The sequence below is a fragment of the Hypanus sabinus genome, chromosome X2, assembly GCF_030144855.1.
Source record: "Hypanus sabinus isolate sHypSab1 chromosome X2, sHypSab1.hap1, whole genome shotgun sequence".
Taxonomy (NCBI): Eukaryota; Metazoa; Chordata; class Chondrichthyes; order Myliobatiformes; family Dasyatidae; genus Hypanus; species Hypanus sabinus.
The window spans coordinates 3,310,217-3,325,349 of NC_082739.1; the positions used below are offsets into that span (position 1 = coordinate 3,310,217).

The 15,133-nt window shown below is 43.0% G+C and overlaps 1 protein-coding gene across 1 annotated transcript in view; it reads left to right on the forward strand.

Annotated features, from left to right (window-relative positions):
* Positions 1 to 695: 695 nt before the first annotated feature.
* si:dkey-103g5.4 (uncharacterized) overlaps positions 696 to 15,133 on the forward strand; it is a 136,043-nt gene continuing 121,605 nt past the window's right edge. Inside the window, exons 1-3 of the mRNA XM_059956812.1 lie at positions 696 to 1,002; positions 3,514 to 3,696; positions 4,433 to 4,568. Of these exons, the coding sequence (XP_059812795.1) occupies positions 4,534 to 4,568 (35 nt within the window). The 5' untranslated portion in view covers positions 696 to 1,002; positions 3,514 to 3,696; positions 4,433 to 4,533. The remainder of the gene's footprint in view (positions 1,003 to 3,513; positions 3,697 to 4,432; positions 4,569 to 15,133) is intronic.

The following is a 15,133-nucleotide window of genomic DNA, read 5'->3' on the forward strand; positions in this document are numbered from 1 at the left end:
TCTTTCGTCTTTCTTTCGTCTTTCTTTCGTCTTTCTTTCGTCTTTCTTTCGTCTTTCTTTCGTCTTTCTTTCGTCTTTCTTTCGTCTTTCTTTCGTCTTTCTTTCGTCTTTCTTTCGTCTTTCTTTCGTCTTTCTTTCGTCTTTCTTTCGTCTTTCTTTCGTCTTTCTTTCGTCTTTCTTTCGTCTTTCTTTCTTTCGTCTTTCGTCTTTCTTTCTATCTCTTTCTCACAGGCACTGATACTTACAAGTTCACACACAGATCCAAACATGCATTCAAACTTGTGTACAGATTCACATTTCCACACATATACAGTACGCAGACACGCAGACGTGTTGTCACACAGTTAGTCATACACCTACTTCTTCACCCTTGCACACATATGCACATGCATCCTCGGCTTTGCAAACACGTGCACACACACACCCTTGAACACATACTATACATGCACCCTCACTCTCACTTGCACATGATCATGCACTCACACTATTGCACACGCATGTATTTATTAATTCCATGGGATAAGGCGCAAAGATGCCAACTTGTTCAAGGGATAAAAAACTGTCTTTCCCAAAGAATCAATACTGACCTGATAGCTGGTTATAGTTTTATTTAGTTTTTACAGATGATGAGAGAAATCTATGGAAAGCATCCACTTGAAAATAATATCAACTCCTCGGATGCTGCTGGTGGAAAATGCAAGTATATCATAGAGCCATAAAATAGAATTCTTTCTAAGCAGACATTTACTGCTCTTGTTGTATGAGATTTATTGTCCCCATTGACACGTTCTTCAAAAGAGATTGATCTTTCTAATATTGCACACTTTCTTAAAGCTGAATTCACATTCAATCATATTCATTGTCCTTTTTGATTCTCATCTCTCTCTCTCTCTGAAGGGAAATACTGTACGATCCAGTATTTGAACAATGTGAATGAGGAGTGTCTACCTGGGCATTACCGCAAAATAGGATCAGTTTCACCTCAGCTGCACACCTGCCCAGGTAAGAACTTACTACTGTGAATGAAATCATTTTTATTCCCACACTCCCGTTCGGAATGATCTTTCAGTGTAGAATCTCCCCTTTATCAGATAATCTTCTCACCAGTGTAAAGGCAGACTGTTCTATAAAGGAGAGGTTTTTCCCCAACATCCAGTAAGAAACAGTGCCAATGATTATCAGTCCAGGTTGATTCCTGCTGTACGTTCTCCCATTGACTATGTGGGTTTCCTCCTGGTGCTTCAGTCCCATATAACCATATAACAATTACAGCACAGAAACAGGCCATCTTGGCCCTTCTAGTCCATGCTGAATGCTTACTCTCACCTAGTCCCATCAACCTGCACTCAGCCCATAAGCCTCCATTCCTTTCCTGTCCATATATCTATCCAATTTTACTTTAAATGACAATACCGAACCTGCCTCTACCACTTCTACTGGAAGCTCGTTCCACACAGTTACCACTCTCTGAGTAAAGAAATTCCCCCTCATGTTACCCTTAAACTTTTGCCCCTTAACTCTCAACTCATGTCCTCTTGTTTGAATCTCCCCTACTCTCAATGGAAAAAGCCTATCCATGTCAACTCTGTCTATCCCCCTCATAATTTTAAATACCTCTATCAAGTCCACACTCAACCTTCTATGCTCCAAAGGTAAAGACCTTCTACGTTCCAAAGACATACAGGTTATGGGTTAGAGTCAGAGAACGGCGGGCATGTTACGTTGGCACCAGAAGCATGGCGACGCTCTCAGGCTACCCACAACAAAATCCTTACTGATTTGATTTGTTGCAAACAACATATTTCACTGTATGTTTTGACGTGTCAATGTATATGTGATAAATAAAGCTAACCTTTTATCTTTAGACATTCCAGAACTTCCACCAAAGTGACACCAGGTAATTAGGGGGTCACTCTCCTCTCTCTGTTCTCAATAGAAATTCAAACCCATTGTCCTAATGGAAGGAGGTTTAGGTCAAAAAGACAATGGGAAATTGGATGATACCTGCAAAAGGGGCACAGGAAGTAATTTCTATGCCAGAGGTGCTCTTGATTTTAGGCATAGTTGGCTCCCTCAGACTAACATGCAGAGAACTGGTTAACTGTGCAAGTGTGAGTCTTGGAGGACTGTACCTCATTACGGTCCAACTCGTCCATACCGATCGTGTTGCCCAGCGAACTAGTCTCATCTAGCCATGTTTGGCCCATAGCCTCTCCTAACCTTGTGCAGGAACATGTCACCAAGACTGTAGCCTTTTATTTGGGCACTTATAATCTGGAAATTCATTGCCTGGAAAACAGTGTGGAAATTGAATTAATCAGGGCTTTTGAGTACTATAGAGAACATAAGAACATAAGAAATAGGAGCAGGAGTAGGCCATCTGGCCCATTGAGCCAGCCCTGCCATTCAATAAGATAATGGCTGATCAGTCCGTAAATTCAGCTCCATCTACCTGCCTTTTCCCCATAACCCTTAATTCCCTTACTATGTAAAAACCTATCTAACAGTATCTTAAATATATTTAGTGAAGAAGCCTCAACTGCTTCCCTGGGCAGAGAATTCCACAGATTCACCACTCTCTGGGATAAACAGTTTCTCCTCATCTCCATCCTAAATCTTCTTCCCTGAATCTTGAAGCAATCCCCCCTAGTTCTAGTCTCACCTACCAATGGAAACATCTTTCCTACTTCTATCTTATCTATCCCTTTCAAAATTCTGCATGTTTCTGTAAGATCCCCTCTCATTCTTCTGAATTCCAGAGAGTATAGTCCCAGGGGACTCAATCCCTCCTCATAATAAGTTAACCCCTTAATCTCTGGAATCAACCTGGTGAACTAGTCAGTAACAGTGCTATTATTCTCTGCATTCACTGACACAGATCAGTCTTCGCTTGGCATTGATTTCCTGTTATACACTCAGTGGCCAATTTGTAAGTTGCCTCCTGTACCTAATAAAATGGCCACTGAGTGTATGTCTGTGGTCTTCTGCTGCTGTAGCCCATCCACGTCAAGATTCGACATGTTGTGCATTCAGAGATGTCCTTCTGCATACCACTGTTGTAACGTGTGGTTATTTGAGTTACTGTCGCCTTCCTGTCAGCTTGAACCAGTCTGGCCATTCTCCTCTGACCTCTCTCATTAACGAGGTGTTTTCACCCACAGAACTGCCACTCACTGGATGTCTTTTTACCCCATTCTCTGTAAACTCTAGAGACTGTTGTGTGTGAAAATTCCAAGAGATCAGCAGTTTCTGAGATACTCAAATCACCCTGTCTGGCACCAACAATCATTCCAAGACCAAAGTCACTTAGATCACATTACTTCCCCATTCTGATGTTCAGTTTGAACAGCTGACCCTCTTGACAATATGCATGCTTTAATGCATTGAGTTGCTGCCACATGATTGGCTGATTAGATATTTGCATTAATGAGCAGGTATACAGATGTACCTAATAAAATGGCCACTGAGTGTATCATGCCACACTTCACTTGTTTGTGTCTCTATTCTGTTAAGCTGGAAGTTATTGCCCATCTGGTGCAACAAAGCCAACTAAGTGCCCTTCAGGAACATTTAGCAACAGTAGTAGACTCTCCGCCAGGTCACAATGCACGAACTGTACACCAGGATTCTTCTGCAGGGATCAAGGTCTAACTGCGGAGCAGGGAGTGTGCAGCGCCGGGTACTACTGTCCCAGAGGTAAGCATAATTTCGAGCAATCTTGAGACTGTGCAGTGTCTGCACTCTAATCTGTCAGCACACCATTTTAATCCATGTCTGCTGTGACCTTGACATGTGATGGCTCTTAACCATCCTCGGAAATTATAATGCAATAAGGGATGCTTATTAAATCCTGGATTTACCTGAAATGCCTATATCCATATGCCATGATCAAATAAATTATACAGAGTAGATAGAAGAAAACTGTTTACCATGCGGAGGGACATCCTATACAAGAGACTCAGACTTAGAAACTGAAATGAATATGCAAGAGAATCTGTGGATGCTGGAAATCCAAAGCAATACACACAAAATGCTGGAGAAACTCAGCAAGTCAGGCAGCATCTATGGAGGGAAATAAACAGTCAGCATTTTGGATTGAGACCCTTCTTCAGGACTGGAACTTTTAAGTCCTGATGAAGGGTCTTGGCCTGAAACATCAACTGATTATTCTCCTCTATAGATGCTGCCTGACTTGCTGAGCTCCAACATTTCATGAATGAAATGACTAATCAATTCTGCACACAGCAGGTTGTGGGACTCAAGGGTTCCTCGAAAGGTTGTGAAGGCAGGGATGCTTTCAAGATTGATATAGATTTTGTTGTGTAAGATACAGAGTAAGAATGGGTAAATGGGCTAGCCATGTGGTATTAATGGTCTACTGGCTGCACAATCTTCTCCTTACTGTGGCTACGTTTTTTTCTTTGTCGCATAGGATCTGTTTCATCAAGACCATTCATTTGCCCACCTGGCTTCCAGTGTCCCCCTGGTTCTGCCTTCCCTCAATCCTGCCCTGCCGGTCATTTCACCAGTCGCATGGGGGAAGCCAGCTGTGAAGTATGCCCAGCTGGGTAAGTGCTGATGAAAGCCATTGCAATCTCAGTCTTTTCACTCACACCAAGAAATCAGTCTCCACTTAATCCTAACACTGTGAATGAGTTCTGAGGGTTAAATTCTGGTGAAGAGTTTTTGATTTGCAGCATACACTATTTCTCTTTCCATGGAGTCAGGGAGAGGGTGCCAGAGAAACCCTCAAGCCCTGGGTTCACAGAGAATTATCTCCATTTTGGTACTCATTTGTACTGCCACCAAGCCACCAAAAATTCTAACATCCGCTAATCACTGAGCACATTATGAACACGCATGTGTGTGCGTGTATGCTTTACGTACACTTGGATGAAGCAGGCCTGTAAAATTAATTTCTGGTGTATGCTCCCGTTTGAAAGCTTTTGGTGAGAATTTCTTGGTTTATTCTATATCTCTAAGTACTTAGCATTTATTTATGTCCAGAAACCACTTTTACAGGGCAAAAAAAAATCTTTTAAATCAGAAACCAGATTTTGGGATTTGAAAATAAAATTATATAACATCCTGTGAGGAAATCTCATTAGCCCAAAATGCTAACTCTGTTACCCACTCCACCAAACAGAATATTTCCACCTATTTCTGTTTTAGTTTCACGACTGGGTTTGCAGCAGTACTGGTGTTTCCAGACTGATGTGTTGCATATGCAATTGTAGCAGGTTTTCACTGTATCTCAGTAAATGGAACAATAGTATTCCAATTCCAACTGAGAAACCAGTTCCTGTTATAACTCTGTAACAGGCCGACCTAAATCTTGCCTCGTGTCTGAACAAATACAATCAAGACTGTTTCATACAATATACAAGTAAAGGATAATATTTTAGCACAAGTATTAACTTGCTGTAAATAAGTGCTCCACTGCGCAACAAAAAAATCTCTCCATTTCATTCAATACAAGGAGCAAGTAATGAATATTCAATTTTGCTGAAAGGGCTTTAACCTGAAGCATTAACTCTGTTTCTCTTCCTGGTCTGACTGTTTCCAACACTTTTTAGACAATAGACAGTAGGTGCGGGAGTAGGCCATTCGGCCCTTCTAGCCAGCACCGCCATTCACTGTGATCATGGCTGATCATACACAATCAGTACCCCGTTCCTGCCCTCTCCCCATATCCCTTGACCCCGCTATCTATAAGAGCTCTATCTAACTCTCTCTTGAATGCATCCAGAGACTTGGCCTCCACTGCCTTCTGGGGCAGAGCATTCCATATATCCACCACTCCCTGGGTGGAAAAGTTTTTCTGCATCTCTTTTCTAAATGGCCTACCCCTTATTCTTAAACTGTGGCCTCTAGTTCTGGACTCGCCCATCAGCGGGAACATGCTTCCTGCCTCCAGTGTGTCCAATCTCTTAATAATCTTATATGTTTCAATCAGATCCCCTCTCATCCTTCTAAATTCCAGTGTATATAAGCCCAGTCGCTCCAATCTTTCAACATATGACAGTCCCGCCATTCCGGGAATTAACCTTGTGAACCTACGCTGCACTCCCTCAATAGCAAGAATGGCCTTCCTCAAATTTGGAGACCAAAACTGCACACAATACTCCAGGTGGTGTCTCACCAGGGCCCTGTACAGCTGCAGAAGGACCTCTTTAATCCTATACTCAATTCCTCTTGTTATAAAGGTCAGCATGCCATTAGCTTTCTTCACTGCCTACTGTACCTGCATGCTTGCTTTCATTGACTGATGTACAAGATCACCTAGATCTCATTGTACTTCCCCTTTTCCTAACTTGACTCCATTTAGATAGTAATCTGCCTTCCTGTTCTTGCCACCAAAGTGGATAACCTTACACTTAACCACATTAAACTGCATCTGCCATACATTTGCCCACTCACCCAACCTGTCCAAGTCACCCTGCATTCCCATAACATCCTCCTGACATTTCACACTGCCACCCAGCTTTGTGTCATCGGCAAATTTGCTAATGTTACTTTTAATCCCTTCATCTAAATCATTAATGTATATTGTAAACAGCTGCGGTCCCAGCACCGAACTTTGCGGTACCCCACTGCCATTCTGAAAGGGACCTGTTAATCACTACTCTTTGTTTCCTGTCAGCCAGCCAATTTTCAATCCATGTCAGTACTCTGCCCCCAATACCATGTGCCCTAATTTTGCCCACTAACCTCCTATGTGGGACTTTATCAAAAGCTTTCTGGAAGTCCAGGTACACTACATCCACTGGCTCTCCCTTGTCCATTTTCATAGTTACATCCTCAAAAAAACTCCAGAAGATTAATCAAGCATGATTTTCCCTTCATAAATCCATGCTGACTCGGACTGATCCTTCTACTGCTATCCAAATGTGTCGTAATTTCCTCTTTTATAATTGACTCCAGCATCTTTCCCACCACTGACTTCAGGCTAACCGGTTTAAAATTCCCTGTTTTCTCTCTCCCTCCTTTCTTGAAAAGTGGGACAACATTAGCCACCCTCCAATCAGCAGGAACTGTTCCTGAATCTATAGAACATTGGAAAATGATTACCAATGCATCCACGATTTCTAGAGCCACCTCCTTAAGTACCCTGGGATGCAGATCATCAGGTCCCGGGGACTTATCAGCCTTCAGACTCAACAGTCTATCCAACGCTGTTTCTTGCCTAATATAAATTTCCTTCAGTTCATCCTTTACCCTAGTTCCTTTGGCCACTATTACATCTGGGAGATTGTTTGTGTCTTCCCTAGTGAAGACAGATCCAAAGTACCTGTTCAACTCATCTGCCATTTCCTTGTTCCCCATAATAAATTCACCCATTTCTGTCTTCAATGGCCCAATTTTGGCCCAATTTTTTTGCTATTCACATACCTAAAGAAGCTTTTACTATCCTCCTTTATATTCTTGGCTAGTTTACCTTCGTACCTCATTTTTTCTTGGCGTATTGCCTTTTTTGTTATCTTCTGTTGCTCTTTAAAAGCTTCCCAGTCCTCCGGTGTCCCACTCATCTTTGCTATGTTATACTACTTCTCTTTTATTTTTATACTGCCCTTTACTTCCCTCGTCAGCCACAGCCGCCCCTTACTCCCCTTAGGATCTTTCTTCCTCTTTGGAATGAACCGATCCTGCACCTTCTGCATTATTCCCAGAAATACCTGCCATTTTTGTTCCACTGTCTTCCCTGCGAGGATATTGTTCCATTGAACTTTGGCCAGCTCCTCCCTTGTAGCTCCATAGTTCCCTTTGTTCAACTGTAATACTGACACATCTAATTTTCCCTTCTCCTTCTCAAATTGGAGGTTAAAACATATCATATTATGGTCACTACCTCCTAATGGTTTCTTTACCTCAAGGTCCCTGATCAAATCCGGTTCATTGCACAACACTAAATCTAGAATTGCCTTCTCCCTGGTAGGCTCCAGTACAAGCTGTTCTAAGAATCCATCTCGGAGGCACTCCACAAACTCCCTTTCTTGGGGTCCAGTACCATTCTGATTCTCCCAGTCTACCTGCATGTTGAAATCCCCTATGACAACTGTATCATTACCTTTGGGACATGCCAATTTTAACTCTTCATTCAACTTACACCCTACATTCAGACTGCTGTTTGGGGGCCTGTAGATAACTGCCATTAGGGTCTTTCTACCCTTAGAATTTCTCAGTTCTCTCCATACTGACTCTACATCCCCAGATTCTATGTCCCCCCTCGCAAGGGACTGAATATCATTCCTCACCAACAGAGCCACCCCACCCCCTCTGCCAGTCAGTCTGTCCTTTCGATAAGATGTATATCCTTGAATATTCATTTCCCAGGCCCTGTCCACTTGAAGCCATGTCTCTGTTATTCCCACAACATCGTACTTGCCAATTTCCAACTGAGCCTCAAGCTCATCTACTTTATTCCTTATACTTCGTGCATTCATATATAATACTTTTAATTCGTTATTCCGCTCTCCTTTCATATCAATTCCTATTTCACTTGGCCATACTGTATGATCTCTTCTTGAGCTTTCTACTCCATTGATTCTGTTGTCCTTTTTAACTTTTCTTATTTTCACTTTCCCTTTAACTCCATCCTTGTATTTCCAGTTCATCCCTTCCCCCCCACCCCACTACTTAGTTTAAACACATCCGTGTTGTAGCTTCACATCAGATTTCTAACATCTGCCCCGATTTATTTTCATGCTGAAGCAAAGCCCATTGTAATTCCAACCTCAGACAATTCCTTAGTGCTCCCATATATTTGCAGATTGAGTGCCCAGAAGTATAAGAAAATGTCTGGAAGGGCTCTCATTAATTCATTGCCATAGACTACCTGGCAACAAACCTAGGATTCCATTGATAGTGTGTAATTCTATAATAAAATCAGAAAACACAGGAAGTCCTCAGGAGGTCAGGCAGCATCTGTAGATAGAGAAACAAAGTCAACATTCCGTATTGGTAAACTTGCATCAGTACGCATTAGTAGGCAACAAAACTAGTATAAACTTCAAGGTAACTTTTAAGCTTCTGAATATGATAAAAGTTCTTTCACTGCCTTTCTGGAACACTCTGAGATTATCCAGTGGTTTTTCCACAGCCGTTGAATTACTTGATCATTGCATACGATCACTGAGACTGGGTGGGGCAGCATCTGGCCTTATTTCTACTCCCGTTAATCTGTACCTCACCACCGAGCTGATAATGACATCGGTAATTATTGGCACACCCAATTCCAATACAGTAAATTCTATCTTTAGGTTAGCTTTACTATTTGTCACATGTGCATCAAAAAATTGAAGCATACAGTGAAAGGCCTCATTAGCATGAGACCAAGGAGCTGCTGGGGTAGTCCACAAGTGACATCGTCATAGGGACCAACATAGCATACCCACAACTCACTAACCCTAACCCATATATCTTTGGAATGTTGAAGGAAACCGCAGCACCTGGAGGAAATCCATGTGGTCACGGGGAGAACAGACAGCAGTGGGAATCTAACCTTGATCATTGGCTCTGTAAAGCATTATGCTAATGTTAACACTATCATGGTGGTGTAGAACAGGAAATACTCAGCTCTGTTTCTTTTAGATCCCCCCCCCCCCCCATTGATATTGAAATAAAGATTCTCCTCTATGCAAATAAAAGCCCAGATGATGCCGATTATGAAATTATTGAGGTTGTTTTTTCTTTGATGGTACATGCTTTCCCCAGGCCAGTAATAATAATTGGAATCCAATGAATACTGGGCTTGGTATAACAGAATTGACAGCTATGAAGCAACTAAAATATTTTTATTTCATTATTCATGGTTCATCAAAAAGATTCAGGCAGAGCAGATGGTTCTGTCACTCAGAATGAGTCACTATTTTTGGTGAACAAGTTTCTGGAAATGAGTGAGTCATTAATCTTGCTCATTATACTCAAAGGTTATACTCCTTCCTGGAAAAAAATTGGGAATGATATTGTGGCTAGGCTCAAATTGGGCTGTCACACTTGGACCAATAAGCCAGCCTTTGTGTAAGCAAAGCAGCAAGTCCAAAGTCCAACATCAAAATAGCAAACACTTTCTATTGCATATTATTATATATTACTATTATATGGTAATATATAATATAGTATTCTATATACTAATATATGTGTACTAATATATATACTGTACTTACTCTTTAGGATTAGTCCTTACTATTATATAGTAGAAGATCATCATCATTATGTGCCGTGTTATATGACATGGGTGATCATGGTCTTTGGCCGTGATTGTTCTTGGCAAATTTTTCTACAGAAGTGGTTTGCCATTGCTTTCTTCTGGGCAGTGTCTTTACAAGACAGGTGACCCCCAGCCATTATCAATACTCTTCAGAGATTGTCTGCCTGGCATCAGTGGTCACATCACAAGGACATCATACGACCATCCAGCACCTGCTCCCACAGCTTCATGTGACCCCGATCGAGGGGGCTAAGCAGGTGCTACACCTTGCTTAAAGATGACCTGCAGGATAGCAAAGGAAAGGAGCACTTTACACTGTAGATTTTCGCAAATAAAATGATGAGAAGTGTTTTGTGCTTAAGAAAAGCCATGACAGCTCATTTAATGTACTCCAAACTCTGAACATAAAGCATAGTAACAGTACTTTATGTAATTACATCATCACATTAGAGCAGCCTCTTAAAGAGAGAACCCCAATTCAATGTCAAAACAAGAGAAAATCTGCAAATGCTGGAAATCCAAGCAACACATACAAAATTCTGGAGGAACTCAGTAGGCCAGTCAGCATCTATAGAAAAGAGTACAGTCGATGTTTTGGGCCGAGACCCTTCAGGTCTAGAAAAAGGATGAAAAATCAGATTAAGGAGGAGGGGGAGGGAAGGAAGTAGTACGAGAAGGTAGGTGATATGTGAAACTGGGAGAGAGAGGGGTGAAGTGAAGAGCTGGGATGTTGATTGGTGAGAGAGATACAGGGCTGGAGAAGGGGGAATCTAATAGGAGAGGACAGAAGGCCAAGGAAAAAAGGGAAAGGGGAGGAGCACCAGAGGGAGATGGTGGGCAGGTTAGGAGATAAGGTGCCCACCCAGTTATACTGCTGGACACTTGATTGCGCCATGACATAGCAAACTGTACGAACAGGGATGCCACGTGAAGGCGTTGCTATGGGCACAGTAGTGTAGCAGAGACCATATGCGAGTGACCTCCTGCATGGCAAGCCAAACAGTGATCACTACACCTGGAAAGGAGAGGCTGTGGGAGATGTTCCTTAAGTACCTTCCTTAAGTAAGCAAGACATCGATTCCAGGACCCGCCTGAACCCATTATATATTTTAGTATAAATACACTAATATGTTAGTTTTAGCTTACTTCTTGCTGTTGTTACGTACCCTGTAACTGGGTTTACAGACCAGCAGAAATAGAAGAATCCGTTGGGGTCTGGTGGTACTGTAACTAAAGGTGTTTATTAGGAAACTACACAATACAGTATCAAAAATGCAAATATACATATAAAACAGGTTAGCAATGATAAACATAAAAGTGTAGGAATAATAATAAGCAATAATAAACAAGCTCTATCAATGTCTAGGGGGTAAATGAATTGTCATAAGAAAATAGAGTTCAGTTCATGTGTGCTGAGGTAGTTGCGGTTGTTGTAATCGTTGGGGAGAGAGAGAGAGCGAGTGAGATGTAACAGCTACAGTCAGGCAAACCTTCCTTTGCTTTCTTATTCCGTCGTATCGGTGTGGTCATTCAGCTATGACCCCTCTGTTCTTCAGCTAGACCGTTCTTCTGTGGTGGACTCGTCACTCTGGCATGAGTGGACACACACACACAAGCCCCCACCGGCCCTGCTGTAACATTGTGAGCTTTGTTGACCGATCTCCTGTTTCGGTCCTCGAAGCCCTTGTAGCAAAAGGTAAACGATCCAGGAAGAAGCCATAATACATAACTCAAATGTGTGTGTCTCTCTCTTATCTGTAGCAGATTCCCTCAAGGTAGCGGCATCCTTTTCAACTAGGACTGCCCTTATATCATCGGGAACACATTTAAATTCTTCAACTACAACCAGCTCTGTCAAACCAGATAGATCATCCGTGTCCAACCCTGGACCTTCTAATTGTTTAACCCTCTGCTTCTCATCTTGGCTCTGTGCCTCCATAACCTCCTTCCTCACTCCCAAGTGTCCACCTAGGGGTATCTTATGGGCCAGTTTCAAAATTTCATCCCGATAAACCTTCAGAACCACCACCTGATGTACCATCGCCCAGTCCTCATTGACTGGCACCATGGTCAGCCTCCACTTTCTCATTAACACTCCCTCCTTCAGGTAGTAGCCCCCTGGTTCCTTATCAATTTCTGCTTTGGATAGAGCTGTCTCTTTCAATGCCACAAGCTCCTCATCACGTCTCTGCTCCTTTATAAATTCCCTCCTTGCTAATGTTAAATCCACCTTCTCTCCTTTATTCTCCTTAACCCCACTATCTTTTTCTCCTCATCCAGTAACCCCTTTTGATACAAGGTCAGTAAAAACGTCTCTGCTAGATCAATACTGGACTTATTTAAACTGGTTCCTGTCTGAGCCGCCTTTCTAGATATGCTGCGAGTGATTGCGCGGGCGGGATAAATCTTGGAATCTATGGGCGGGTCCTCAGCACTCACAGGCTTGCTTGTCAGCTTCACTGCTGAATACACATCCCCAGTATCTTTCCAGATCTGCATGGGAACTGGGGTTTCTCCCTCCTTCACAGATACTATCCCTTCCAAAATAAACCTCTCATGCCCCTCTTGGGCTCTATCTAACCTCGCCTTCCTCATCGGTCTGCTGACGGGCTCAATGCAACCTGTCGGAGTTGTCATCTTTCCCTTTCCTGTCTCCTTCTTCGGAGCAAAGCACTTAGATGCTATGTGGCCAGCTTTCCCACAATTATAACATGTAAAGCTGGGAACCTTCCTGCCAGCCTGCTTTTCCTCCTCCTTACTTTTTCCGCTAGTTCCCGGCTTATTCTCTGCCTTAGCCAGTGGGCTTTCTCTACCATCACTACTGCCTCTCTGCTAGCTCTTATTTGGGGGAAATTTTGTCTTGTGGGTTAAGGTATGCTCGTCTGCTAACTTGGCAGTCGCAGACAGAGTCTCTGTCTCCTTCTCATCCAAGTACATCTTCATACCTTCAGGGACACAACTTTTAAATTGCTCGATGAGCATCAGTTGTTGCAGCCTATCAAAATTTCCATTGACCCCTTTAGAGGCGCACCACCGATCCCAATACATTTGCATCTCACAGGCAAATTCTAAATACGTGCAGTCCCATGGCCTCCTCAAATTCCGGAACTTCTGCCGATATGCCTCTGGAGCCAATTCATAACTCCTTAGCATAGCCCTTTTCACTTCATCATCATCTTTAGCCTTGTCCATAGACAATGACGAATAGGCTTGCTGAGCCTTCCCCCTAAGTACACTCTGTAACAGAACAGCCCATTTCTCCCAAGGCCAGTTCTGATTCAAAGCCACTTTATCAAAATGGAGGAAGTACCTATCGACATCCATCTCCTCGAATGGGGGTACCAACTTAATCTCTTGACCAATCCTGAACCCCTTGTTTGGGTCAGCTGCCTGGTCCCTTCCCTGTGATGCCTTTAACTTCTCCATTTCCAGCTCAAATCACCTCTCTTCCCGTTCCTTCACGGCCTCCAGCTCCAGCTTCCTTACTCGAAGCTCATGCTCCCTCTTCTTTTCCTCCTCCCTTTCCCCTCTCTATGCCTCCAGCTGCCTTACCCGGAGTTCATGCTCCCTCTTCTTTTCCTCCTCCCTTTCCCCTCTCTATGCCTCCAGCTGCCTTACCCGGAGTTCATGCTCCCTCTTCTTTTCCTCCTCAGCCAACCTTATTTTTTTCCATCTGTAACTGAAGCTCTCAGTTGGTTTCCTCTCAGGGAACAGTTCCAATGCCCCCAACGGGAACACACCTTGGGATACATAATACACAGCTATTGATCTCTGTATTTCCAACTTTCTCATCGCTGGTTTCACCGCTGAGAGATTCAATCATCTCACAACACCCAACAATTCCACCTTTCTGGCATCCTCTAATGCCCCCGGAGATGTTTCCTTTAAAAATTTGTCAATATCCATCTCTGCTGGTTTCCCGTCTGGTTATCCACACAACCAGATCAGATAAGGGACTTCTATCCCGATTCGCCAGTCCCCCAAATCCTGGATGAGCTCCCAATTTGTTACGTACCCCATAACTGGGTTTACAGACCAGCAGAAATAGAAGAATCCGTTGGAGTCTGGTGGTACCGAAAACTAAAAGTGTTTATTAGTAAACTAAGCAATACAGTATCAAAAATGCAAATAAACATATATAACAGGTTAGCAATAATAAACATAAAAGTGTAGGAATAATAATAAGTGATAATAAACAAGCTCTATCAATGTCTGGGGTAAATGAATTGTCATTAGAAAATATAGAGTTCAGTTCAGTTCATGTGTGCTGAGGTAGTTGCAGTTGTTGTAATCGTTGAAGAGAGAGAGAGAGCGAGCGAGAGATTAGGCTGTTGCAGCAGGCAAATCTTGTGTTGCTTTCTTATTCCGTCGTATTGTTGTGGTCATTCGGTTATGATCCCTCTGGTCTTCAGCCAGACCGTTCTTCTGTGGTGGACTTGTCACTCTGGCATGAGTGGACACACACACAAGTCCCCACCGGTCTTGCCATCACACTGTGGGCTTTATTGACCGGTCTCCTGATTTGGTCCTCGAAGCCCCCACCTTCCTGTGGGGGCACAACACTCGGTCAGTGTCCACTGGTGTGTCTGAGGGGTGTCTCCCCACACCTGTCTTTTATCCCATTGACGGGGTATCAGCCATCCATCAACTCAAAATGACCATGTCCATTAAATCAGGCCACTCCTGCTGTCTCCTTAGGAATGTTAACAAGCAAAGTAACGTCCCTGTAGCAAAAAGGTAAACGATCCAGGAAGAAGCCATAATACATAAATCAAATGTCTGTCTCTTTCTCTTATCTGTAGCAGATGTCCCTGCCTCTGTGCTTCATCTCTCTCTCTCTCTCAGTAGCAGCATAGTTCATAGTTTTCAAGGGGGGGAGAAATGTGTTCAGCACCCATAACACTGTGCTCCTTGCTGCTATTT